Raw genomic sequence first — 26896 nt, forward strand, 5'->3', positions numbered from 1 at the left:
GCCTGCTTCTGGCTCCACCTGGTGTCGAGCTCCTTGCCTTCCACCCCTTCATAGAATCACAGAATCACAGAATTATAAGAGTTGGAATCTCAACTAAAGCACACAGGACAGATGACCATTCAACCTCTGCTTTACACCCTCCATGGAAGAAGAGTTCACAACCTCCTGAGGGAGACTGTCCCACTGTCAAACAGCTCTTCCTGTCAGAAAGTTCTTCCTGATGTTTAGTTGGAATCTCCTTTCTTGTAACTTGAAGCCATTGGTTCGAGTCCTACCCTCCATAGAAGGAGAAAACAAGCTCCCTCCATCTTCCATGTGACAGCCCTTCAAATATTTGAAGATGGCTATCATATCTCTGGTGGGACGCGGGTGGCACTGTGGGTTAAACCACAGAGCCTAGGACTTGCTGATCAGAAGGTCAGCGGTTCGAATCCCTGTGATGGGGTGAGCTCCCGTTGCTTGGTCCGTGCTCCTGCCAACCTAGCAGTTCGAAAGCATGTCAAAGTGCAAGTAGATAAATAGGTACCGCTCTGGCGGGAAGGTAAACGGCGTTTCCGTGCGCTGCTTTGGTTTGCCAGAAGCGGCTTAGTCATGCTGGCCACATGACCCAGAAGCTGTAGGCCGGCTCCCTCGGCCAATAAAGCGAGATGAGCGCCGCAACCCCAGAGTCGGCCACGACTGGACCTAATGGTCAGGGGTCCCTTTACCTTTTTATCATATCTCTTCTTAGACTTCCTGGCTAAACATACCCAGCTCCCTCAACCATTCCTCATAAGGCTTGGTTTCCAGACCCTTAATCATCTTGGTCGCTCTCCTCTGCACACGTTCCAGCTTGTCAATATCCTTCTTAAATTGTGGTGCCCAGTAATGGGCACCTTATTCTAGGTGTGGTCTGACCATCAGTCTCAATAGACGCCAGACACCTCTGCTAGCAAGCTGAACATCGGTTGAGTCTGGCCACACAATTGATGGACCATGCACCATTTTGCTTTAAAAGTGGCATATGTGCACTTATTGATCATTTAAACATTCATCCTCCAGGGTCTCTTTTTTTAAAACACTGAAAATATTGAAAAACACGTAAATTAAAATGGCCACAAAACATTTGAGGGGATTGAAGGAGAGGTGTTAATAATGTCACTATTGGCAATGGTCAGTTGAGGCCTTCCACATCCAACGGGCCCAGTTCTGCTGAACCGTATTGCAAACTTGCAAAGATGGGTTTTCAGAGATTACAAATGGCAGAGCTGGGTTTATACCAGAGGTGAAGAACGTGCTGCACTTTCTCCTTAAACACTTCATCTGTCTTCCTTCCACCCAAAAAAATAGATCAAAGGCTCAATGGCCATCCCAAATTAATTACCAAGTAAGAATTGTTGCTGCTTTCCCCAGTTTTTGCATCAGCACTCCTGGTGTCCAATTAAGCGCTAGTCTGAGGCCGCACATCCATTTCTCACAGGTCAGCAAGCAGCTGTGAGATGACAACTTCTGGACATTAAACAACTTGGCTTGGATTTGATCTGACGCCTCCCAGGTAGAAAGTTTTATATGTCCAATTACTGCTGCCAAAGCTCAGTCAAATGAAATGAGGAGAGGGTGTTTTAGGGTGACAGAATATAATGATCTATCACCCAATTTCACCAGCTTCCCCGAAGTTCTGTTTCTGTCTTTCCAGACAGCACAGAGCTTTCTATCTTTTAAAACCAAGGTAGCCATAGCTTTGAATGATATTTTCTTGGAGAGGCAATATTATTGCTCTATAAATGTGAGATTTGATGAAAGAGACGATGCAATCACAAGAGTGTTTTTCTCATGGGGAGAAGAGGACTTATCTACACCTATATTTATGCATATTCTCCAAACCAGGGATCGGGAACCCCTGGCTCATGAACCAGGTGAACCCTACAGGACCTCCCCTTCTAATCTGCCCCCTACCGTATTTTCCCAGCTGCTGAGTAGTAACTTCCCTTCAGCATGGGGAGCAAACTCTATTCTCTATGCTACCCAGCTTATCAGAGGTAACAGTTTGCCCACTGCTGAGATGTACTCTCTGATCTGCTCAGCAGTATAGAGAACGAGGCATCACAGGAAGGACAGATTATAGCTCAGCAAAGGGCTCGCTGTGTTTCCAGGCTACAAAATGAGAAAGAGAGGCTCCTTTCACCATGCCACATTATTAATTTTGATATTAAATACAGTGGTGCCCCGCAAGACGAATGCCTCGCAAGACGGAAAACTTGCTAGACGAAAGAGTTTTCCATTTTGGAGGTGCTTCGCAAAACGAATTTCCTATGGGCTTGCTTTGCAAGACGACAATGTATTGCGAGTTCCTGCTGGTTTTTTCCCCTCCCCCCTTTTTCTAAGCCGCTAAGCCGCTTATCAGCTGATCCGATCAGCAGATAAGCCGCTAAAAGCCACTAATAGCGCTAATAGCGCTAATCCGCTAATCCTTCAATGGGCTTGCTTCGCAAGACAAAAAAACCGCTAGACGAAGAGAATCACAGAACGGATTCTTTTCGTCTTGCGAGGCACCACTGTACAAAATAAGAATATAAAATACATAATAAAACAAAAACAAACCAATAACCGCCCCCCTCCATACACACATTTTAAAAAGCCATAGAATGTTAATCAGCCAAAGGCCTGGGTAAAGAGAAATGTCTTTGCTTGGCGCCTAAAGATATGCAATGAAGGTGCCTGGTGAGATTCCCTGGGGAGAGCATTCAATAGGCAGGGAGCCACTGCAGAAAAGGCCCGTTATCATGTTGCCACCCTCCAGACCTTAAGTGCAGGAGGCACACAAAGAAAGGCAGCAGTTGATGAGCACAGGGGAGAGAATGCTTGAGGTTCTGTGGTCCTGAGCCGTTTCAGGCATGGTGGGAAGCATTTCCACTTAGCACAGAGCGTTAACTCCTTGAAGCTCACAACATTCTAAAATCTTATGAGTCTGTTACCTGTTGTATTTTCTGCAGTGGCCCCCCGTGTGTCGAATGTGTTATGTACTGAAGTTCTCACCCTGGGCCAGCAGGGGGATACTGTAGATAGTTTTCACTCAGGTCCACATATGCAAATAAGGAATTGAAAGTGACGTTCAGTGATTGGATAGTTACAGAAAATTGTTACTGTTGCCTTGTAGTTGAGCTCTATATAAGTAGGTTCTATTCTGCCCTGTGAATAAACAGGAGCTGTTTGAAGAACCGCTGTGTCGTCTGATATGTTCACTCACAACTTGACAGAATGCTCTCCCCAGAGAACCCCCCCCCCCCGGCACCATCATTACATGTCTTTAGGCCCCAGGTGAAAACATTCCTTTTTACCCAGGCCTTTGGCCATTAAGTAATCCATGGCCTGTTAAATGTGTGAGGGGCAGGGATGGACTGTTATTATGATTGTTTTATTATTACACTGTGTCCAGGCAACCTCACCCCCGATGATGTGCGAATATTCAAAATGTGTGTGATCATGCCAAACCTGGAAGTGACCTGAAAATGTGACAAAAACATCACAAAAAGGGATGGAACAGGACAGGGGCGGAACAGGGTGTTTGCAGGACTTTTCACTGGTGTTTCAAATATATGCGATTTCGCTTAAACACGTGGTGCCTTGGAACTTAATCCCCGCGTAAACCGGGAGTTATGTTTTTGCTATGATGCTGCATTTTTGTTCTTAATGTTGTACACCGCCCTAGGATCTTTGGACAAAGGGGGTATATAAATTGAATGAACAATAATAACAATGACATTACTGTATACCACTTTGGTAGCTTTCGGCTGTGGTTTATAAAGCTGCAAAATAGTAACGACATAAGCTCTTTTCTTATCAGATATTCCACTCTTCTTTGTTCTCTGCTTCTGAGCAATTCAAATGCAGCTTTCTACGCATTGTTTCTCATGTCTCCACCTGTGTCTTAACTATTAAACACAATTAGGGGACAACATTGTCTGCGTTTCAGAATGCAGTGGAAGGCTGATCTATAATAGTCAGTCTGCATCTTTCATTAAGGGCTGCTCAGTCTTTCAAATAGGCTCAGGAAGATGTATAGACCTCCTGGTTTTATGATTTTGCTGGTGTTTCAGTTTGCATTACTCTTCCAAGCCCTCCCCCCCCCCTTTTAAAGGCTTTGACGATTGCTCTTTTGAGGAGTGGAAAAATCAATTGAGTTCCTTCAAGCTCCAGAGATTTTTCCCTGCCCTAAAAAACTCACTTTAATAAAAGGCATCTCCCAAGCTGCACTGCTGAAGAATCCAGAGTGAAAGATAGGAAGGGAAACCCATCCTTTTCAGGGGGTGATTATAAAACTGGAGCCTAATGCAGCAAAGAGAGAAGAAGAAAAAGTCCCCAGGATTTCAACTAGGGGCATTAAACAGAAGGTTGGTTGTTTTTTTTTTTGGGGGGGGGTACAAATATATCACTGCCTGTCCCTGACTCATGGGAAATCTCCAAGTGATTTTTTTTTTAAAAAAGGGCCAAAGTTAAGTGCTGCCTGAATGATTTCAATGGGAGCATTAAGCATGTGCTTAATTTACTCACATCGATACAAAAGGGACTTAAAAGTGATTAACCTTGCTTGGCTTAAAAGAGATCAATAGGTGGTTTGCCTAGCACTGTATCTTCATAGGTGCTCTGGTCCTGCACTACTAGGAAATACGATGGAGGGGCTCACAGCATTAACACCCCAAGAGGGTCTTGCTTGTCCCCTAACCACATAGACCTGGATTCCAGCAGAAGTCAGGCATGGCTCTGTCTCTCAGCTGCCCAGCCTGCAGCCTGTGTCTCCTAGCTCTCACATATCTCTACTCCGGCCTTTTGTCTTTCTAACTACCAGTGAGTTGAGGGAGGAGCCCCTACCCATCTGAAATCTGTCTCAGAGCCACTTCCTTTGTTACCTTAATGGCCCGTGCTTAGAGGGCCATTAACTCACCAAGAAGCTAGCCCGGCTGTTCCAGGAACTGAATGTGCTGGATCCAGGAATTAGAAGGGGGCTCAGGCATATAGCCTATCCCCCCACCCAAATTCACAGCAATATAATGCACGGGGAGTTGCATTGTTGCAGGGAGTGCAGATGTCTGCATTCCCTGCTTTAAAACAAAGCACAACAAATGTGTATTCTTCAGTTGGTTGGACAGACTTCAATGAAGTATTTTATATCTATATATATATAAATAAAGCAAAAGGTTAATAAACTGGCATAGCTGGAGGTCTTGTTGCTATTTTGTTGCTTTTTTTATTATTAAAGAGTTAGATAATGGATCCCACATTTTCCCAAGGGTGAAATATTGCAATCAGAGTGTTTGAGAGAATGTGATAGCCCTGGGATAGATAGACTCCTTCACTTTGGGAGCACACCTAGACTCTGCAGAAACAAATGATTAACAGCTGCACAGCTGTTGTGTAAAAATCCAACCGTCTGAACTTTGGAGAGCCTTGCCATTTACAAGTCAGGATGAGAATTATTATTTCAGCTGAGAATGTATTTAGAAGGTTTCTTGGATGTCTTTTTAAATGGTCTAATTTTAACAAGACATAACCAGTGTGATAATAGTGCTTAGTGTGTATATACTTTAGCACTTAAATTGTTCACACTTTAAAAAATTGGTTCACCTATATCATCTCTACTTTGCAAGGTACGTAAGTGACCCGGCTTCTTCCCAACAGATGCAGACAGAGGCTCTTACTTGTAAGTAACAAAGATTTAGCAGCAGACTCAGTGCTCACGAGTCGCCATTCAGGAGTGCAAGAGCGAAACAAGACTTTCAGAACTGGATGGAAGCAATCAAAATGTCCCAACAAGTAGCTGGTGTTGGGATTTGTACAGTATTTGTTAGAACATGTATTTTACAAAGAATAAATTGTATTGGTCCCGTCCCCCCCGAAGACTTATGTAATGGAATGTAACATCAGCAAAATCTTGTGACTCCAATTAAGGTCACAGAAATGCTGAATCGTTGTCTTGTCAGTTTGTTAGCTCCCTTTAAGTGAGCATGTGTGTGTCTTAGGTAGTGATAGCAGGGGGTGGGAGCTGGGGGTTGGCAGTTTCACTGTTGTTTTGCTGAGTGTGAAGAGGAGTTGGCGAGGACAGACAAGCTATCATTTAGGGACTGCTTCAAAGGAGTTTTAGCAGCAAGAACCAAGAAGACCCTCTCTTGGGCTCAAAAGAATGAAAAGCATTGCATTGGACTCGGTATATATGTATGATACTGATTGTAATAGTTGGCATTCTGCAAGCAAAGAGTCATTTTCAAAGTCTTGTGTGTGGAGTCTACCATATTTTTCGCTCTATAGGGCGCACCGGACCATAGGGCGCACCTAGTTTTTTGGGAGGGAAATAAAGAAATAAAAATTATTCCCCCCCCCCAGCCCCAAAGAGCAAAGAAGCCAAGACAGCCAGCGGGATGGATCCCGCTCGCTGTCTTGGCTTCCTTTTTAGCCGCGGGGCTGAGGCGGGGGAAGCCCGAGCTTCCCCCGACCCCAGCTCCCAGAACAGGTCCGGGAGCAGGGGCGAAGTTGCGCGCAACCTCGCCTTTGCTCTCGGAGCTTGCTGCTATCCGCAAGCCTTCTGAGCCTGGCGGGAACTCCCGCCCGGCTCTGAAGTCTTGAGGATAGCTGCCCAAAGCCCGGGGTGCGCAGCGCCGCGCTCCCTGGGCTTCGGGCTGCAGGCTGCTATCCGTAAGCCTTCGGAGCCCGGCGGACACTCCCGCCGCACTCCAAAGGCTTGCGGATAGCTTCCTGAAGCCTGGACAGCGAAGCCTCCAGGCTTCAGCGAAAGCCTGCATTCGCTCCATAGGACGCACACACATTTCCCCTTCATTTTTGGAGGGGGAAAAGTGCGTCCTATAGAGCGAAAAATACGGTACTTCTTCCGTAGGGTTTCAAGGGTGAAAGCGCTGCATGACTCAGGAAAACAGCCAACAGCTGGAATGGAAGGAGGCACCACCGCAGGTGACAAACGGCCAGCCCTGAAGGCTGTGATGCTACACAACAATAGTTGAGAGAGAGCACATATTAAGCTGCTTTTTGCCTGATTAGGAACCCAGGAAGCTGTCTTACTTGAGTCAGACTGTTGGTCCATCTAGCTCCATATTGTTTACACTGACTGGCAACAGCTCTCCAGGATTTTAGAGGGACATCTCTCCCAGCCCTACCTGGAGTTGCCAGGGAGTGAACCTTCTGCAAGCAAACCAGCTGCTTGGCCACTGAGCTATGGCCCTCTGCCTAACTCAGCCAGATATCTGATTTTTATCTCTAAAATGGCCCCACCTTTTCTGATCCAGTAGGAGCTGCCATTAACAGCATCTTTAGTCTGGAATTCTAAGCACACTGAGTAAAAGTCTATCTAAATTGAGGTTGTTTCTAAGTAAACACAGGAGTGGACTGCAGGTGTATGGTTGAAAAATCTTCACTGCTTACTCAACTGATATGAAAATAGGAGGCTTGTGGAAGAAACCAGCTTTTGCTTCTGTCATCCACTGTATTTGCCTGGGATGGCAAAAAAAAATGAAGTCGTTACAGTGGTACCTTGGGTTACATACGCTTCAGGTTACAGACTCCGCTAACCCAGAAACAGTACCTGGGATTAAGAACTTTGCTTCAGGATGAGAACAGAAATCATGCTCCGGCGGCGCAGCAGCAGCAGGAGGCCCCATTAGCTAAAGTGGTGCTTCAGGTTAAGAACAGACCTCTGGAATGAATTAAGTACTTAACCCGAGGTACCACTGTACTGATTCTTTTCAAAAGTAAAGAAATCATTGATAAGCCCCTCTACTTTCTTTATAGGCTCCATCCCACTTTAATGGGCCTTGTCCTAGGGGGGAAAATACTTTCAATGCAGGTTCTGCCATTCTCTTCATTTTCACTTGCCTCTATTCTTAACGTTCAGTGCGATAAGGAAATTATCTCCCATTTTTCACAGGCATGGCAAACGAGCAGATGGCTGTTTCTTTAACCCTCCCCAGCCCAGTCAAATTGCAAGCAAGGCCAAGGCGACGGAGCATCTGTTGCAGCAGATAAATTCTTTTCATGTAATTGGCTATTCAGGCATCTTTCCAAAGTGCCCCGACACCATCTCCTTGCTGTGCACTTGGCTACTTTATAAGAATAGAGAGAATAAGAGAATAAGAATATCTTTATTGTCATTGTCCCCTTCGGGGACAACGAAATTACTTGACTGCTCCATAAAAACACTAATTAAACAATACAGTATAATACAGCAAGGGAGATTAGATGACTTTCAAAGTCCGGGCTTCCCATTCAGGGCCGAGATCGCTCTGGAGAAGAAGCTGTTCTTAAGACGGCTCATTCTTGTCTTCATCGTCCTGTATCTCCGTCCCGACGGCAAGAGCTCGAAGAGACAGTGACCAGGATGCGATGGATCTTTTACTATGTCCAGTGCCTTCCTATGGCACCTTGTGGCATAAATCTGCTCTAAGGTGGAGAGTGGGCAGCCAACAATGGTCTCTGCTGCCTTAACAACCCTGCACAACCCCATCCTGTCCTGGGTAGTACAGCTTCCGTACCACACACATAAGCCATAAGTGAGCACGCTCTCAATGGCACAGTGATAGAAGGCAAGCAGCAGTTTCTGCGGAAGATGGTTTTTCCTTAGTATTCTCAGAAAGTACAGTCTCTGCTGCGCCTTCTTCACAAGCCCCCTTGTGTTGACACTCCAGGACAGATCCTCTTGTAATTCAATGCCCAGAAATCTGAACGTTGTTACCCTCTCCACACAGACCCCATCAATCAAAAGTGGCTGGACGTTGCTCTTCTGTCTCCTGAAGTCCACCACAAGCTCCTTTGCCTTCCTTGTATTTATGAGCAAGTTGTTCGCTCTGCACCACTCTGTCAGCCGCTCCACCTCATCTCTATTATCCGTTTCACCCTCCTTTTCAGAGATGAGCCCAATCACAGTTGTGTCATCTGCAAATTTGACAACCCTATTGGGTGAGTAGCGACACAATCGTACGTGTAGAGAATATAAAGGAGCGGACTGAGTACGCATCCCTGTGGTGTTCCTGTGTTAGTCTTAAGCATATTAGAGGTATAAGGGCCCAACCGAACCCTCTGGGAGCGGTCTGACAAAAAGTCCAATATCCACCCACAACATTATGAATGTTCTCAAAGGAACGTAATGATGTGAAGGCACAATGGTCCAGCTTTGGAACTCAGGCAAGATCCTGAGCTCCTTGCTGGGTCTCATGCTATGACATCTGCCACTCGTCTTCCCTGAAGCCTTTGCAGTTCATTCGCTGAGGCTTATCCCTTCTAGCGTTTTTCATTCTCACTGCAGTGTTCTGAACAACATGGATTATGCTAACAAAAACTAAAAGGGGGGGAGCCTAAATGTTCCCCCATGCAACAAAATGTGGGACAGTATTCTGGTTGCATGGTTTTCTAGGTTTAACAGGGTTGCGGATTGATTCACCCTCAAGCAATTATTAACAGGGAAATTAAGCACTGAACTCCCACATTCAAATATCTGCAATGTGTGGAAGAGGTCTGACTTGGGTAAGTCATTACATATTATTACCACCATCTGACAAATTGGAATATTATGGATGAACTTTGCAGCATCCTTGGGAACGTAGATTAATGTGCAGGTGGTAAAATGTACTGCCTAGTGAATTGCGCTCCTTGGAGGAAAGGAAGACGGAATATAATTGCAATAAAAATGAATAAAATTAAGTAACTGAGTGTAGCCATTTCTGCTAGAGCTGTGCAAGCAACTCTCAATTTGGCAATGCAGACTGGGCTTTGATCAGGACCAGACCAACGTACCCCGAACCTGGCCCCTGAACTAAATTGGGGACCTTGCACAGCCCTAATGTTTAATTAGGAATTTAAAGCCTAATTAAAAATTACAAGAGTGGTGATGAGAGGCAGGAAAGAAGTACAGATGAGAATCTCTGCCTGCCTAGTCTCCTTCTCCTCTCCCTTACTGCCCCTCCTTTTGACAGCCCTGAATTGCACAAGGTGGACCCAACCCGAGGTGATCTGGGGCTGCCCTGACACACTCTGGACCAACTCCAAATTGACCTCATTTGGTTCAGGATCAAGGATTTGGCTCAGGCCAGATGTACAGCTCTTAAACTTCTGATGCCTTCTTTTGAGGGGGAAAGAAATTTGCAGCGTGCTCAGGAATGTTTTGTATTAAAACGTAATTACAAAACTGCATAAGTACAATTTGAAAATATCAGGCAACGTGAACCTTTAAAAAATCAAATGGCAATATATTTGGAGTGAGGTACGGATGGAACAGTTCAATTTAAATACAGTGTAGTACAGCAGGATAAAGAGATAGCATTATGTGAGTCGGTCACCAGGGGGAGCTACAAGACAGCTTATTGATAAATATACCTGAAACCAACTGTTCTGAACAAGGAAGGCAAGGATGGTTCCCTTGAATAAGGGCTCCTCCACACTTCGCTTCTCCTGTGCCTAGAAGGCGTGGGTGTGAGTGGTTTTCCGCTTGGCCCACATTTTCTAGGCACGAGTCTGAGTGATTTCCCCCTTGTCTAACAAAAGGTGTCATTTCATTCTCTGTTTATTTCCAACTTTTCACTGTATAGGCACCCTCTTCTCAAAAAACAGGGGCAATGAGACAACGCTAACATATCCGAACCACAGGAAGCTAGGAAAGCATTTATCTGAGCTTCAAAAGAAACTTTTCAGAAAAAGTGTCGGAAAATTCTTTCCCCAAAGAGCGACTTCCCAGTTGTACAAGAGCTCCAAAAAGATGTGCTCAAGAAATAGTAGAACTGTCCAAAGTTGTGTCCACCTGCACAAGAGCTGAATACAGAGGCCTCATGAGCAAAGGAACAGCACACAGAGGATCAGGTGGCACAGAAAACGTGTGAAGAAGCTTTGGTGCCAGAGCCGAGAACAGAACGTTGGGGAACTGGCTTAATATCACGTAGCATGGATTAGTTCAGGGGTCAGCAAACTTTTTCAGCAGGGGGCCAGTCCACTGTCCCTCAGACCTTGTGGGGGCTGGACTATATTTTTTTGGGGGGGGATGATGCAAGAGCACCACGAGCCCCAGTGGCTGCTTACCTGTGTCTTGCGAGCGGCAGGGGCTGGCAGCAGGACGATGAGCGGCGCGCGATAGGGCTCCGGAAAGGGGTTGCTTAAAATGGCGGCCGCTTGAGCACTGCTGCTGCTGGCATCAATAAAGCCTAGCCCCCTTCCTCCTCTAGGCAGGGCAGGGAGAAGCCAGGAGGAGGGAGGGAGGAGGCGGCAGCGGCACCGTGCAAGGGAGAGGGAGGGAGAAGGAAAGAACGTGCACACTGGCGATCCACGCGGCGATTCCCGGACCATCTGCGGGCTGGATCTAGAAGGCAATTGGGCCTGATCCAGCCCGTGGGCCTTAGTTTGCCTACCCATGGATTAGTTACTCCTTAATATGTGTTAAGCACCTTCTTGCATCTCCAAGCTGGGCAGCAGGCTGTGTTCTACTCCCATGTCAGAGGCAGAAATGTATACCCCTTTCTAGAAAACACAGGAGAGGAGACTGCCCATAGGTATCTGTCTGGCCAATTTGGTAACAGCATACTTGTCTAGATAAGGCACTGGCCTGATCCAGCAGGCTCTTCTTATGTCCCCCTGATTTTAGTCTTTCCTTCCTTCCTTTCTTTCTCTTTCGTTCTAGTTTGAACATTGTGGGACATATGATTTGTTACTTATTTGCTTAGGATTGGCAGTCTTAAAATACTCGATGCATGAGGATAGTGCTTTCTTAACTTCAGCATTCTCCTTTCTTATTGCACTTAATGATTTCCCCCCTATGGTGACATTAGCCGGAAACAGAGATCGTCTTCTTGTAAACTGCCACAGTGGGTGAATGTGTCCACTGGAATGGATGGGTATGTAACTTCCAACACACCACTGTACATTCTGGAAAGTCACCCATGTGCCTTAAATATGCTTCAGTACATCAGTCTAAGGACATATGCAAAAATGCCTTCCAGCGTGATTAAAAACTACATGGCACAACAGCGTATATGTATCTCCTAGCTAACATGTTTCCGTTCAGGGTTGCTAACTTCCAGCCAGCCATGCCCTCTCCCGGAACACTCCATTACACTTCCTCCTTTTCTCTGCCCCGCCCCTTTTAACCAACTGTCACTCAACATCTCATGTCCTCATTGGCTGTTTAGTTGTGCAAGCAAGGAGGAGGCTGAATCCTTAAGCTTTATTTTTTTAAAAAAAGATTTTTGTACTTCTGTAAATCCAGGGGTTTCCCCAAACAAGCGAATTAGCCATCAGCACTCACTGGTTCAGTGCACTATTAGAGGATATTCTGATAAGAGGGCGATACTATGCAATGTTTGGCTGATATCAGTGAAAAGACATTTAACACTTTCTGTGTTTAAAATGTACAGGCAACTCACCTTAAATGGTGGTTACGTTCTAGGAGTAGCACACACAGGCAAAATTATTCATAGCCAAAAAAAATTGGGTTCAATGACAGGTGGGATTGCTGAAGTAATTTTTTCCTGAGCGCTCACCCCCTTTAAACAATTTAAAAAATATTTTTGATGCTGACATAAAGCTGAAAACACATGTTAAACGTGTGAAAGTTTCAAGTTACCGTACCTCTCTCCATTAAAAAAAACTTATATCTAGCACTTTAATCTTCAACACACATGTGAGGATAAGCCAAACTGATCACACAGAACATATTTCTAAGGAAATCTTAGTAGAACGGCCATATCAGCCATACTAAGTTTCCTGCTGCGTCTTGGATCTAATTTGCATGATGCAGAAGGAATAAGAAACATTGCTTTCGTCCCAGTCCTGCTTGTAGGGAACTTGACATGGGGCCAAGATTAGGCTAACCGCACTTACCTTTTTGATCTGCCGATTCTGGTAGTTCAGCTCTGGAACTTAGAGGGATCACTGTGTATTTGGCAAGAAGGATCACATACATCTCTGTTGACATCACAAAGAAAGAGGCATTAGTAATGTCATCATCATTCGGGATGGCCCAATTCTGGAATTCTGAATGGAGTTCACATCTCTAGTACATGACTCTCATCTTTTAACTCTGAAAATCCAGGGTTTCCCTCATGGGTGTTGAATTCCCAGATGAAAAGGGATCGATTGTTAAACCAGTCTGAGAACTGTAGCTCTGGAAGGGGAGCAGGAGTTTCCAAACAAACTCTCAGCAACCTTAACCAGCCACAGAACCCAGGATTCTTTTAGGGAAGTCATGCCTGTATAAAGCAGCATGATATTGCTTTAATTTTTTAGCACAGGCAGATTCCCATCGATGTAGTTTAAGCTAAGAGATCAGCCACCTACATGTGTTACTTGTGTGCAGGGCCCTCTCATGCATCCACACCACTGGCCATGCCTCCAACCAATGTTGTGTCCCTGAATTAGCCCTTTCACATGTTAAGCATGGAGGTGTGTCTGCAATGGAAACTCTATGCACATGAGCAGGGCTAACCTAAGGATGCAACATCAGGGACAGCAGTTCCTGCCACAACACATGAAGGGGCCAAGATCAGCCACTGAAATTCACATCTAAGCCAGAATTGGAACTTGATCAAGTCACAGAATCATAGAAGTGTAGAATTTGGAAGGGACCACAAGGGCACAACCCTCTCCAGTCCTAGCCGAACTTCTGCCTCTTCCTTCCTCTTCCCATAACCACTGCCTCTTTGTCCAAGAGTCCTGGCAGCTATCGCTCCTAATCTCAGCGCATATGTATACCTGCAACAGATACCCTGGTGCATCACCACTAAAGCAACATGGCGGCCACATTCTGCATGCCACATGAGTTGGGTTGCCAAGTTCCCATGAGAAGTGAGAACTCCCAATTTAAGTACTTCGTTAATTGAGCAATGCCGATTTACATAATTCAGGTGTGCAAGCTGGGTTTCCACCTGCTTGGACAAAAGATTTAAAATAAACTTCCATGTTGCCTACAGTGTCGGTGGCTGGGAAGCAAGGACAAGGGTTGGGTTTTTGTTTTTTTTCACATGTAGATCCTTGCAAGATCGAGGGCAAATAAGTAGCAATTATCATGCCACAGTTGGTAATTTGGCCTCTTGGCTTTGCCAGGCCATTAGATCATATCATATAGTTTCCCAGGACGCTACTGTCCTGACTAGCATGTGTACTAAACAGCATATGCCGCTAGAGGTCACTGCCGGTTTCTTCCAAACCTGAAAGAAGCGCTGGCTTCATCCCAGATCTGCAGCAGGTAACCCACTTAGCAACAGCTAGATCTTTAAGCTCGGGGACTGCTGGTTGGCAGAGCTTCTGCAGCCAAGAGACTGAGTCCAGGAGATCTGTCAGTAAGACACAAGACAGAGACAGAGCGCAGAAGGTGATTCTGCTGCACTTGGTCTCTATTAAGCCGCTGCTTTGTCAGGCTGAACCCCTGCTATTGTTTCACACACACACCCTGCAGTTTTAGCACTGCCCCCAGTGACATCCAGTTATATTACCAAGTCCTGAGGAGATGGCTGATTTTGCATGGGGCAATTTTAATAGAAGAACTGTGAGCTGTCTGATTCCAATGAGAAAAGGGATGCTCTTTTTTAAGGAAAGGGCTGAATTTGCTGGGTGTGCGGGGGGCGGGTTACATCTCTCTTAGCATGTGGCATTTCCACCCGTCACCTCCATTTTCATGCTTGAAGGAAAATGTGAATATTCCACTTTTGTTTTGTTTTTTAAACTGCCTTTTCGGTGCCACTGCCAATGTCCTTCCTTGTCATCGTAGAAGAGGGAGGCAGTGCCTGGTCCAAGAGGAGGGACCACCAGGCTGTGTTTGTCCTTGAATGACCTTGGCTTGATTAGCGTAGGACATGGATACCACGCTACTCTTCTCTGTATCCCAAATCACAATCAGTGCTGCAAGGCTCAGGCACGTTAATTTGGGCCTCATAAGCCTGGCATGTGTTCACCACATGGGCTGTTCATCAGAAAGCCAGATGGAGAGAAAATGAGGGAAGTGAATGAAGGCATCTTGTCTCTCTCTCTCTCGGCACCTGGGATGTTAATCCTGGAGTTTATCCCTCGGTGTTGCAGCTGTTGCCCTTCCTTGGTGTGATGAAGGGCACCTTCAGTACACAAACAAGCTCCTGGCCTGCACAGAGTGTATCTTGGCTTAACACTGTCCATTGAAGCCTTGGGACACCATTAAACGTGTATGCAAGGAGGCCCATTTTAATGGGTTGGCTCACGGACAGGTATCGTTCGAAGGAAGGAATGACATATATACGTAAGGTCAATGCCGTTGTCAGGGCCAGGAGTCCAGGGTCTCCCATTCAGTAGAGACAAGGAAGAAGGGGAGAGCAGGACTGGCTTAACACATTCACCAACCTGGTAACCTCCACTTGATTTGGACTACAGTTCCCATAAGCCCCAGCCACTGTCGCACTCAGGTCCCACTTGCTGGCATAGCTGTCAACTTTTACCTTTTCTTGCGAGGAATCCTATTCGGAATAAGGGAATTACCCTTAAAAAAAGGGAAATGTTGACAGCTATGCTTGCTGGTTTCCCACAGGTTGGCCACTGTGAGGACATGTAACTGGGTTACATAGCTGCTACCAGGGCCTTTCTTGTGCTTCTTTGGGAGCTGTATTCTAAAATAAGTGAAGAGAGGAATTGCAAGGAAAACTAATGAGAGAGAGAGAGAGAGAGAGAGAGAGAGAGAGAGAGAGAGGAGCTGTGGGGCGGGGCTCAGGGTAATCCCTCCCCTACCCCTGCTGAAACGTCACTCAAACCTACCTAAGCCATTGTTCCATATAGGGAGCTGATGACTTCTCCCCACTGGCCTTGAGGCGGCTTGCAGGGGCCATGGCAGGCAAGGTGCCGGCTTGGACTTTTGCTACGCAGCTTTTCAAAGGAACAAAGGGGCCAGGGGCCGTTGTGGCAGGGGGTCCCCATTTCTCTATCCGGTGGCTGCGTTGTCATTTGCCGGGCCAACATTAAAGGGTTATACAGGAGCGGCTGGGTTGTACTGTGGCTCACCCACCGCAGGGAAAACCTGGAGTGTTTCCTCCGAAAGAGGTCCGGCGGCGTGGATTACTCCTAAGGAAGCGCGCGCGTTGACTGGGAAGGGGCATCGTTCGGGCCAGCGGTTGCAATTACGCGGAGGCCTCTTTTCCCCAGTGGCGTGTCGCTTTGAAGGCTCCGGCGGGCGTGCGTTCCCAAGTGCTGCTTAACGCGCGTCGCTGCCAACGTTCCATCGGGTCTCCCGCGCGGCCAGCCGGACAACGCGCTGCCCGCCATAGGCCGCTCGGCGCTTCGGAAGGCGGAGCATTGTGACGTCGGGGCTCGCGGGGCGGGGCGCCTGCCCGCGCTATAAAAGGCCGTGGAGGCGGTCGCCGTTTCGCAGAGCGAGCGTTCGGCGCAGCGGAGCTTGGGAGCGGGTTGGGAACTGGAGCGGGGTTTGTTTCGCTGGGTCAAGCCTGCCGACGGGGCTATGGATTTATTGAGGACTATCGCTTACCAGCCGGGCAGTACAGCAGCCGGCGGCAGCGGCAGCGGCAAGATGGGCGAGCAGGCGCTGGGAAAGTCCTGCAATGGGGAATTGCGAAGGAAGAAAGCGGCGGAGTCGGCAGCCGAGCAGCATCACCACCACCACCCGCACTCGGCCACCGAGATCTCTCGGATTATTACCGACCCCACCACGGGAAGGCGATACTGCCGCGGCAAGGTGCTGGGAAAGGTAATTGCCTGGCGGCGGCGGCGGCAGTAGCAGTTTTAGGGACCCGTCTCGTGGATCTGTCACTGGTGTGCAGAGCTGGTTGTAACGTCGGGGTGGGGTCGGGGGGCGCATAGATTCCCACCCAACATCGATTTACTTTGATTTTGTGTGCGGGTTTTTTGCCAGTGCGTTTTGGCATTTCTGGCACGCAGGCGCCCTCCCTAATCTGAGCCTCTCGGTCTGATCTGCCCCCCCATTCTGTACCTGGGGCAACCCAGCCAGATGGGTGGGGTATAAATAAAATAATAATTTATAATTAATAGCATTCTCTCCCCCCCCCCGCTCCTCCCGGTCCATCTATCGTGCCTTTTCATTTCCCTTCCTTTGCAAAATTCCAAATATATTTGCTTCTCAGAAAGAGGGCATTTTACACCCAGTGTTCCATTAATCGGGGCTTTGCTGCACTATCTTAAGTCCTTATGTCCTGCTGGCTTGATTTGCAGCCCCCTCTGTTTTTATCGTTTGTGTTTTATCACCTCTGCGGATCACCTGTCGAAGTAGGCTTGTTACCTGTGGAGGCTGGTGCATGCATAAGCTGCCAGCCTTAAAGGGCTGCTAAACAAAAGGCGGAAGGCTCCACACGGATAGCTGCACGGAGAGGGAGGGCAGCTATCCTGTGTGATTAATGTACATGTCTGTCAGCTGTTCTTCTCCCAATTACATGCAGCAGAAAACTGTCGGTTGCTTTGCCTTTCATCTTGAGTGCTTGTGGCAAAAATGGATAAATGTGTGTGCATTGGTCACAAAATAATCTGTAGGAGAATTGCCTGCTTCACACATGAGGCTGTTGGGGAGGGTTTTGTTCTCTCGCTACAGGTTTAAGCTGCTAGACCTCAAGCATTTTACAGGCATTTGTCTGTACCTTTGTTGCATATTTTTGACCGCTGGTTGAGAGAGCTTGCCTGGGGGGCTCTCTTTAGCATCCAAGGCGCTGCATTAATTTGATTAGCAAAGAGTGAGAATTGAGAGCACACTGCAGACTGTCCTTTGGCTGCAGACTGTCACCGTTTTTTTTATTTTGCAGTCATGGTCCCTTGGTGGTTCCGATTTTTCCTGCTTGACTTGGGCTCCCTGAAGAGGGAGGTGGAGGGGAGTTTCTCTGCTGTCTCGCCTAATGTGCTTCTTCTGCTCTGCCTTGTCTCTTCAGGGCGGCTTTGCAAAATGCTACGAGATGACGGATCTGACCACAAACAAAGTCTATGCTGCAAAGATCATTCCTCACAGCCGAGTAGCCAAACCTCATCAAAGGGAAAAGGTGTGTATGTGTTGTGACGCTCCTTTCAGGAATCTCTTTATGTGCTTGGGTGGCCCTCCCCTTTCTCCCTCTGCAGTGGCTTGCTCGCATCTAAGCCCTGCCTCTTCCCACGGCGGTGGCATGTGGATACCGAGGTGCCAGTAATAACCTGCTTCTTGTTTGTGTGTGCCCTTTTCTCCTCTTCCAGATTGATAAAGAGATCGAGTTGCACAAGATGCTCAATCACAGGCACATTGTGCAGTTCTACCACTACTTTGAGGACAAAGAGAACATTTACATTCTGTTGGAGTATTGCAGCCGAAGGGTGAGCATCCATGGGGAGAAATCCGGTATTCCCTTACATGGAATCGGCCGATAGTGTAAAAATGTTTAATGTGTAAAAGGTATTGTCCATAGTTTCTTGAGGCAGCCCTTAATTCCTTGCCTTTGACCCCCCACCCCTCAGCTTTTTTCATAATGCTGATGCTTATCGTGTGGTTTCAGCTGAGTGACCTTGCCTGTGGGTTTTTCTCTTTTCTTCCTCTCACCAGTCTATGGCTCACATATTGAAAGCAAGGAAGGTGTTGACGGCACCAGAAGTGCGATACTACCTCAGGCAGATTGTGTCGGGATTAAAATACCTTCACGAACAGGAGATCTTACACAGAGACCTGAAGCTAGGTATGTTGATCTCCCAAGACACTGTGCTTATAACATGTTGAAAGAGCAGTTTCCTTTCTCATAGACCAAACTGCTGTTTGAAAACTGCAATTCATGGGGATTAATGAATAGGATCAGCTTGTCTGGCAGTGGAGTCTTGGAGTGCTTGAGTAATAGTGCTAAGCATTCATTCATAAAAACAAAAGCACCAACTATGTGCTGGCCTTCTTTAGACGCGAGTCAGCACTTGTCTAACACGTCATGACAGTGAATTGGACTCACCATGTTTCCTCTTCCTCTCTGCCTTGCGTCTGCAGGTAATTTTTTCATTAACGATTCCATGGACTTGAAAGTGGGTGACTTTGGGTTGGCAGCAAGGCTGGAACCGCTGGAGCACAGGAGAAGGTAAGGACCTGGGAAGGAAAGAGGGCAGCAATCTAAATACAGCAGAACTGCCTTGGGATTTGTAATCTCTAGTTATGTATAGCATTGAGAGATGCTGGCTCTCATAATGCGTTTAAAACATTGGCTTGCAAGCCAGGATATCTGACAGCTGATCAATGTTCTTAATGGCCTTTTTTGTAACAGTTTAGTGGGTCAGCTTCTTCTGCCTGTGAGCAACCCCCACTATTTCAGGCCCATGCACATTTGGCAGGGTGAGTCTTATATAGCTAATGGTGGTGAGCTGCCACCATGGGACATAGGAAGCTTCCTTATACTGAATCAGACCACTGGTCTAAGTAATTCCCTGTTGTCTGCACTGGCTGGCAGCAGCTGTCCAGGGGTTCATGCAGGGGTTTCACACAGCCTCACCTGGAGATGCCAGGGATTAAACTTGGAGCCTTCTTTACGCAAGGCAGATACAGGCTGTTTGCATATAACAAAGAATTCAGGTGGAACCTGTACAGTATTTAACGAAAACATATAGCTTTGGTGGGCCAAACTAATGCTCTGTTTAAAATGCACTGACTTGGGATTGGATTGCATTGGTTTCACTAGTGTATGACACACGTTGAATTTTTGAGAGAGTCTTAACTGTTGTTGGACTGGTAGCTAATTGTTTTGACTCCTCATTCAATTGTCTTTTCCAGAACCATCTGTGGCACACCAAATTACCTCTCCCCAGAAGTTCTGAACAAACAAGGGCATGGCTGTGAATCTGACATTTGGGCCTTGGGCTGTGTCATGTGAGTATTTAGCTGGTGTTTGGTCTTGTCTACAACTGTGTAACTAGTGGGTAGGCTTTGCCTTTCTTGAGGTCTTCAAGCAGACCTTCAGCACATCTCTTTGAGCAATTGCACTGAGCAGGAGGTTAGACTATGTAACTTACAAGGACCTCACCCAAGTTGCTCTCCTGCGACCTGTAACTATTCAGATTACACAGAACTCTGGAGATTTGGCTTATTTTGCACAATAAGCTTTGTTTGTGCTAGTTGTACATGGGGGCAAAAAACAATGCAAGGTATTGTGAAGCCTCACCTTCTGACCTCATCCCCCCATTTGAAATCACATTAAACACACTCTCCAGTAATCTCACCAGGAGATATTATTGCATGTGTGGGCAGTCTTCTTAGACTGAGTCAAACCAGTCTAAGGTCCACCTTCAGCCTAGTGATGTCATGCCCATCTTGTTGGCAGGCTCCTCAAAGGCTTTGGATGGGGTGCCTTATGCATGCAGAGTCTTTAACAGTTCCACTGATGAGCTATGGGCCTTTCCAGGACCACTTCCCACCCCTTGCAGCCCCATGATATTGGGATGCTTAATCTTCATTGGTTACCAAACCCACACATCCTTGGGTCTTGCACAGACCTGTGGCATGTTCTTGATCTCAGTTCAGCCCCTTCTTACAAAACTTAGCTGACAAAATCTTTTCCAGTACTAGTAATGGTCAGTGGTGGTGATGCTTTTGCTTAAAGACTACTTAAATTGAGGCCCTTCTTATAAACATTTTTTTATTATTATTATTATTGCCAATGATTCAAATAATGAATTGTATACTTCCTCTTCCAACAGGTATACAATGCTACTCGGAAGGCCTCCATTTGAAACAACCAATCTGAAGGAAACTTACAGGTGTATAAGGGAAGCGAGATATTCCTTGCCATCGTCTTTGTTGCCTCCTGCAAAGCACTTGATTGCAACCATGTTGTCGAAAAACCCGGAAGACCGCCCCAGCTTAGATGACATTGTTCAACACGACTTCTTCTTGCTGGTTTGTAGCATTTTTGTTCTTGGTTTGTTTCGCTTCTGTTCAGAGCTACAGCTGACAGCCAGCTGACAGCCCGTTTTTGTACATCTTGTTTCCTCAGGGCTTCACTCCAGAGAGGCTTCCAGCTAGTTGTTGTCATACAGTTCCTGACTTCAATTTGTCAAGCCCGGCTAAGAATTTCTTCAAGAAGGCAGCTGCAGCTCTCTTTGGGGGCAAGAAGGAAAAAGCAAGATATTTTGACACACACAGTAAGTAGATATATTCATACCTGGCTACTATCTATGTACTACAGTAGGCAGAGTTTAGGCTGGAAGGATCAATTTCGTTTCTTACCAAGTCATCAGTGCAAAAGAACACATCTTTTCTGAGAGGGAAGTCCTTTTCGTTGTTGCTGTATCATTAAGTAATCCAGAATCCAAAAACTTGCTGATCTATCTTACGAATCAGCCAGAGATCTACGAGTAGATCCCAATCTATCCTCTGCCCATCTGTAACAAATACTTACTGCTGATCTCTTGCCACCTCTAAAAGCTGCACATTTTGTGTATACACACTGCTGAACTTTTTAATGCAGAGCTGCTAAAGCATCACTGTTGGTTTTTGAAGCCAGCCTGTTATTGGCTGCAGTTCCTGGTCTGCCGACTCTATAAGATCACAGAGTTCAGCTCTGTGAAATTGGGCACATACAAAGGAAGCAACACTCTAGACTGCATGTCTTGTCAAGGCAGGAAGTATTGTGTACTAGACAGTCATGTGCACTTGGATAGGAAAAACCCCTCTAAATTTTCTGTGGCTTTCTTCTCCCTTCCAGATCGGCTTGCTAAAGAAGATGAAGAAATATACAAGCTTAGACATGACTTGAAAAAGACCTCAATAACCCAGCAACCCCTGAAACACAGACCAGAGGAGGTATGTATTTCAATTGGTTGGGCTTTTTTTGTAACAGGGTAGCCTGCATTGCTGAACACAAGTAAAAACGAGCGGCTAGCGAAATCCTTGAGAGCTCAGGAAGCTTAGCGTAATCTTGTGACATGGCTGTCATAGCCTTTGACATCTGTGCAGGGTCTCTATGACTCCAGGACTCATTAGTGCAAATCATCCAGCATCTGTGTGTCTCCATACTGCATAATCCTGAGATGCTGTCAGCTGCCCCTCCTCTTCCTTAGGAAGACTCTTAGCTCAGGATAAGCCAGCAGTTCTGAAACTTCAGTTGCATTTGCAATCTCCAGCATGTTTGGGAGCTGAAGCAGGCCTGGTGTGTGTGCAGACACAGGCAGAGTGATGAGACATAACCAAATAAAAATGTAGAACAAACAGCATGAGAAGCTCTTCCAAGCCTTGTTAAGAAAACATCTTTCCATTGTTCAAGAAACGGGATCCAGTTTGCAACCAAGAAGAATTTTGATTTTTGGTCGTTCAAGTTGCCAAAAGGACAGAACAAGTTTGAAATCTTCCCCAGTGGTTTATCACAGCCTCTTCCTAGATACATAAGTGAAGGGAAATCAAAGCTTGCTATCATGGGGGAAATGAATTCAGGTCCTATCTGCCTTCCACCTCCTGATGCGAGGTGACCTTGCCTTCCCTGAAAGGGAACTCGAAGGGAGTTTGTGTGGCATGTATAATGCACACTGCATCATTGTGGGCCGTAGCAAAAGCCCTTTGCATGTATCCTGTTCATCACAGTGATAAGCACCTTGCTAGCGAGGCCTAGCTACCAGGGTACCTGCAAAACGGAATCTGAAACATGATGATGAATTGTGCAAGAATCTGTCCTTGATGGTCCTTGGCAACAACATGGTATTTTCTGCCTTTTCAGGAGATCCAGCCTCCCAGCACCACTGTAGCCAAACCTGGCATGCTAGCAGAAACCAAACAAATCGGAGATGCTATCCGGATGATAGTTCGGGGGACATTGGGAAGCTGTAGCAGCAGCAGCGAATGTAAGTATGATGCACACGGCGTTAAGTAGGCGGTTCTGTGTTTAGTCTGTACCTCAAGCAAGAATGTAAGATTTAGGGCCTGTAAAGAAACATTCTTCCTCCCGTGTCAAACTGGCCAAGCAAATAATCTAGTGTAAAAACCTACAAATTTGCTTAGTGAGTCTTTGGGACTGTAATGTCTTCCCTCCCCACAAAGAACTGCAAGATAAATCCTCAAGCCCTTTTAAAACCTAGTTTTACAGCTTCTCTTTCTGTTGGGAACTCTCAGAACTTCAGTACAAATTCTGTAGCAGAAATTGCCAAACCGCCTTTTAGGGGCATAATCTGAGACGATAGGCCAATGAATAACGTACAGGAGGTAGGTTCGTTGACAACTCTGCATGTGGTTTCTGTAACGTTCCCTCCTCTTTGCCCTCACCCAGGCCTTGAAGATAGTACTATGGGAAGCGTGGCTGACACTGTGGCTAGAGTGTTGCGTGGTTGCCTGGAGAACATGCCAGAATCTGACCACATTCCCAAAGAACAACTGGCTGCGTCTTTCCAGTGGGTCACGAAATGGGTGGACTACTCAAATAAATATGGCTTCGGTTACCAGCTGTCGGACCACACAGTGGGCGTTCTCTTCAACAATGGTGCTCACATGAGTCTTCTTCCAGACAAAAAGTAAGTGGCTGGCCCAATGTACAACGAAGTTGTCACTTGACGCTTTCCTCTTCTGTGTCTACTTGAACTTAATATTCTTCTTCTTCTTCTTTTTACCTTCAGAACAGTCCATTACTATGCAGAGCTTGGTCAGTGCTCCGTGTTTTCCGCTCCTGATGCCCCTGAACAGTTCATCAGTCAAGTAACTGTTTTGAAGTACTTCTCTCACTACATGGAAGAGAATCTCATGGATGTAAGTGATGTGGATGAAAAGGCTTGGAATCCGTTGCTGTTAAAAGCCTGTGTGTTGATGAACTCTGCTCTAACCAAGATTGTGTGTTCTCCTTTTCAGGGAGGAGATCTGCCCAGTTTAACAGATGTCCGTAGGCCCAGACTTTACCTCTTACAGTGGTTGAAATCTGACAAGGCATTGATGATGCTCTTCAATGATGGCACCTTCCAGGTAGGCACAGTTTCTTCTCTCTCTCCTCCCTCCACCCACCCACACATGCAGCTTGCTCCAAACATGTAGGGGCTTGTTATCTGGAATCAGTGGGGATTAGATCTGAAGATGGCGAGGGTACTATTTTTACACAGTGTGTTATCAACCTAAGGAGCTTGTCGCAACTTGATGACAATAGTAACTTATCATAAATAGTGTTAATAAGCTATTGTTCAGCTGACTCCGTGAAAGCCGAGGAGTCCAATGGCTTGAAGGGCCAAACGTGCTACTTTCACAAATCCCAAGGCCAAAAGTAAAGTGTACACAGATGCAAAATGGGCTTTTCTACAAGTTACATGATATCGTATCATCTGTAATGCTTGGTTTATTCTATTATGCGGAGGGGGGGTCTGTTGGGTTTGGCGTAACAAGACATCATAGGCACACTATGACAGGCATAGGCAAACTTTTGGGACTATAACTCCCATCATCCCTGACCACTGGTCCTGTTAGCTAGGGATGATGGGAGTTGTAGTCCCAAAACATCTGGAGGGCCGAGTTTGCCTATGCCTGCACTAGGATCCAGTAAGTGGTTGGTGAACCTGTGGGCCTCCAGATGTGACTAGACTACAGCAGCAATCCTTTACTATGGACCATCTTAGCTGGGGCTGATGGGCATTTTAGTCAAACACACCTGGATGGCCACAGGTTAACAGCCAGTGGTCTAATAGAGATCTTCCTATACATCACCAGAACCTTCTGTGTTCCTCTGCTCTCAAGCTACCTAAGGTCTGCAGTGATTTTAGTTCTCAAATTCTGGACGCAAGCCTCTACCAACTAAAGATGAACAATACCTTTATTCCTTAAGGGGTGTTTTTGGATACATAACTTGCTTCCAGATTATGTTGCCGTTTCAAAAATTAAGGCTTGCAATCTTTGTCTTCAAGCAGGTGATCTTGATTAAGACCCTATTGAGCTTAGAGTCAAAGAGATGCTTTGTCTTTTAGGCATTTAATATTCTGCAGCACATGAGCAAAGGGGTTTTTATTATGCTTCTAATCTAGGCTGTAAAGGAAGGCTCTGTCCACGAAATACTTGCGGAGCACTGCTGAAAACTGAAAGCAGTGCCATGAAATGTGCATTGAGAGGTTGGAACAATTGCATTAAACAGCACCTCTTAATTTCTTGGCAGGTGAACTTCTACCATGACCACACAAAAATCATCATATGCAACCAAAATGAGGAATATTTGCTTACTTATATCAATGAAGATAGGCTATCGACAACGTTTCGCTTGACGACCCTTCTGATGTCTGGGTGTTCCCTGGATCTAAAACAGCGAATGGAATATGCATTGAATATGCTCTTGCAAAGATGCAATTAAATTAAAAAACTCTTCTAAAACCAAAAGGACTTCTCTCACTGAAGTCTACAGTGGAGGCAGTTGGAAAAAGCTAGTATGTTGATGGATGAGTGAGGAGTAGGGACTGGTACGAACAAACATCTTATGTGCTGGGCTGGTACCAGACATGGAGCCTACTGCAGCCGTCTTTGGTGGATTAATGGTGTGACAAGGAATTCTTTTGGAGTGTAGCTTTCCTTGGTTCACTCCCTTTTGAAAGATATGAGTTGGACTTGAAGCTCTGCAGAGAACAGTTCTGATGGAGGACTTAAAACTGTGAATAACACTTGAGGAATTGGGAGGGAGGGCGATCTCATTGTTGTTGAATAACTATTTGGGGCAGCTTGTGGCTGCTTAACTGTGAACTATGGCCATACATTTTTTCTTATTTCTTCCAAGAACTAATCACACTTGTGGCTGGCAAAGTGCATTCCTTGTTAATATTTTTTTTTATTTATTACAGCCCAAAGTGAAGTATTTATTACATACATTTTTTTGCAACCGTGATTTTAAATATACATTTGTTGGCAATAAAGAGTGGGAAAAACCTGAAGCACTGGTTTCAGTATATGCCTTTTTTCCCTCTGAGCTCTGCATTTCATTCTAACCAGTAAAAGTAACACGCAAGATAGAAGAGGTTCAAGGTCAATTGATTTCTCATTCTGATGAGGTGGAATGGGCCTCCATCAGCATTTATGGTGCTTTATTTTCTACCTGCAGGAGCCTGCAATCTGCTTGGATAACAGCCCAGCTTTTGCACAATTTATATAAACCATGGTGGATGTGGCTGGTAGATTGGCCTGATGCTTTTAAAAACTGATGCTGTTCACCACAGACCATGGCTGCAATCCTAATACTAGGTTACATGGAATTGGGTCTATTGTACTCAGTAGGGTCAATTTCTGAGTAGATAATAGGATTGCATTGAATATTATTTAAATGTCTGCCTTAGTGTTACCTTCAGAGTTTAAATTGGCTTTTTTTAAATATACAAGGTTCAAGGGCCCCTAAATTTTCTTATGATACCCAAGTCTACTTTGGTCTCTGCAGCATAAAAACCTCTCTTCTTCCTACTACTTTGGCTTGAAGGAGAATCTCTTGCTTGTAAACTCTTGCAGACATCTGACCATTGTACTCTAGCAAGTGTGATTCTCCCATCAGCCTTCCAACAAAGCAGAGGGTGTTGGGTGTTTTGTAATGGCTCTATTCAGCCTTTTTTTTGGGGGGGGGACTGATGTCAGCTGATCTCTAGGTGAACTTTGGTCGGCATGAAAATTAGCCATGTGGCAAAACCTTGAATTCACCTTGCTTCCTGAAAATGCCAGGATGGCCGACGGAGGGTTTAGTCAGACTTCTGCCGAAAGGAAGGCTACAGTGGTGCCCCGCAATACGAATGCCTCGCAAGACGAAAAACTCGCTAGACGAAAGGGTTTTGCGGTTTTTGAGCTGCTTCGCAAGACAAATTTCCCTATGGGCTTGTTTCGCAAGACGAAAACGTCTTGCAAGTTTGTTTCCTTTTTCTTAACACCGTTAATACAGTTGCGACTTGACTTTGAGGAGCAACTCATAGAACGCGGTGTGCTAGCCTTTTTTGAGGTTTTTGGTGATTTTTGAAGCTTTTCGAAAACTTTTCCAACACCGTGCTTCGC

General features: G+C 46.0%; 1 protein-coding gene and 1 long non-coding RNA gene across 6 annotated transcripts; one reads left to right on the forward strand and one right to left on the reverse strand.

Annotated features, from left to right (window-relative positions):
- Positions 1–2890: 2890 nt before the first annotated feature.
- Positions 2891–16123, reverse strand: LOC308597390. 5 transcript variants are annotated; one of them, XR_014012919.1, is made up of 4 exons: positions 15736–16123; positions 12841–12924; positions 12384–12503; positions 2891–3168 (listed from the first exon to the last, which is right to left on the reverse strand). It is a non-coding gene; the product is annotated as an uncharacterized lncRNA (long non-coding RNA). The 5 variants fall into 5 exon arrangements; XR_014012918.1 differs by lacking the exon at positions 12384–12503; XR_014012920.1 differs by lacking the exons at positions 2891–3168; positions 12384–12503 and adding an exon at positions 7307–7476.
- A 252-nt stretch (positions 16124–16375) lies between these two features.
- On the forward strand, positions 16376–25800 carry PLK2 (polo like kinase 2). Its single transcript, XM_081212867.1, has 14 exons — positions 16376–16678; positions 17865–17972; positions 18160–18276; positions 18503–18632; positions 18929–19016; positions 19703–19798; positions 20626–20824; positions 20922–21069; positions 21633–21730; positions 22638–22761; positions 23184–23424; positions 23527–23656; positions 23756–23866; positions 25038–25800. The coding sequence occupies exons 1-14, from the start codon at positions 16433–16435 to the stop codon at positions 25227–25229; spliced, it is 2028 nt and encodes a 675-aa protein (XP_081068993.1). The 5' UTR covers positions 16376–16432; the 3' UTR covers positions 25230–25800.
- Positions 25801–26896: the final 1096 nt, after the last annotated feature.

The sequence above is a fragment of the Podarcis bocagei genome (assembly GCF_964188305.1).
Source record: "Podarcis bocagei genome assembly, chromosome: 11".
Classification (NCBI taxonomy): domain Eukaryota; kingdom Metazoa; phylum Chordata; class Lepidosauria; order Squamata; family Lacertidae; genus Podarcis; species Podarcis bocagei.

What these genes read in the sequence shown, in the direction of transcription:
- PLK2 (XM_081212867.1), top strand. Translation starts at nt 16,433, where the DNA reads ATGGATTTATTGAGGACTATCGCTTACCAGCCGGGCAGTACAGCAGCC. An exon ending in ACACAGAGACCTGAAGCTAG is followed by an intron (nt 18,633 to 18,928) that starts GTATGTTGATCT and finishes TTGCGTCTGCAG; the next exon opens with GTAATTTTTTCATTAACGAT. An exon ending in AAGATATTTTGACACACACA is followed by an intron (nt 21,070 to 21,632) that starts GTAAGTAGATAT and finishes TCTCCCTTCCAG; the next exon opens with ATCGGCTTGCTAAAGAAGAT.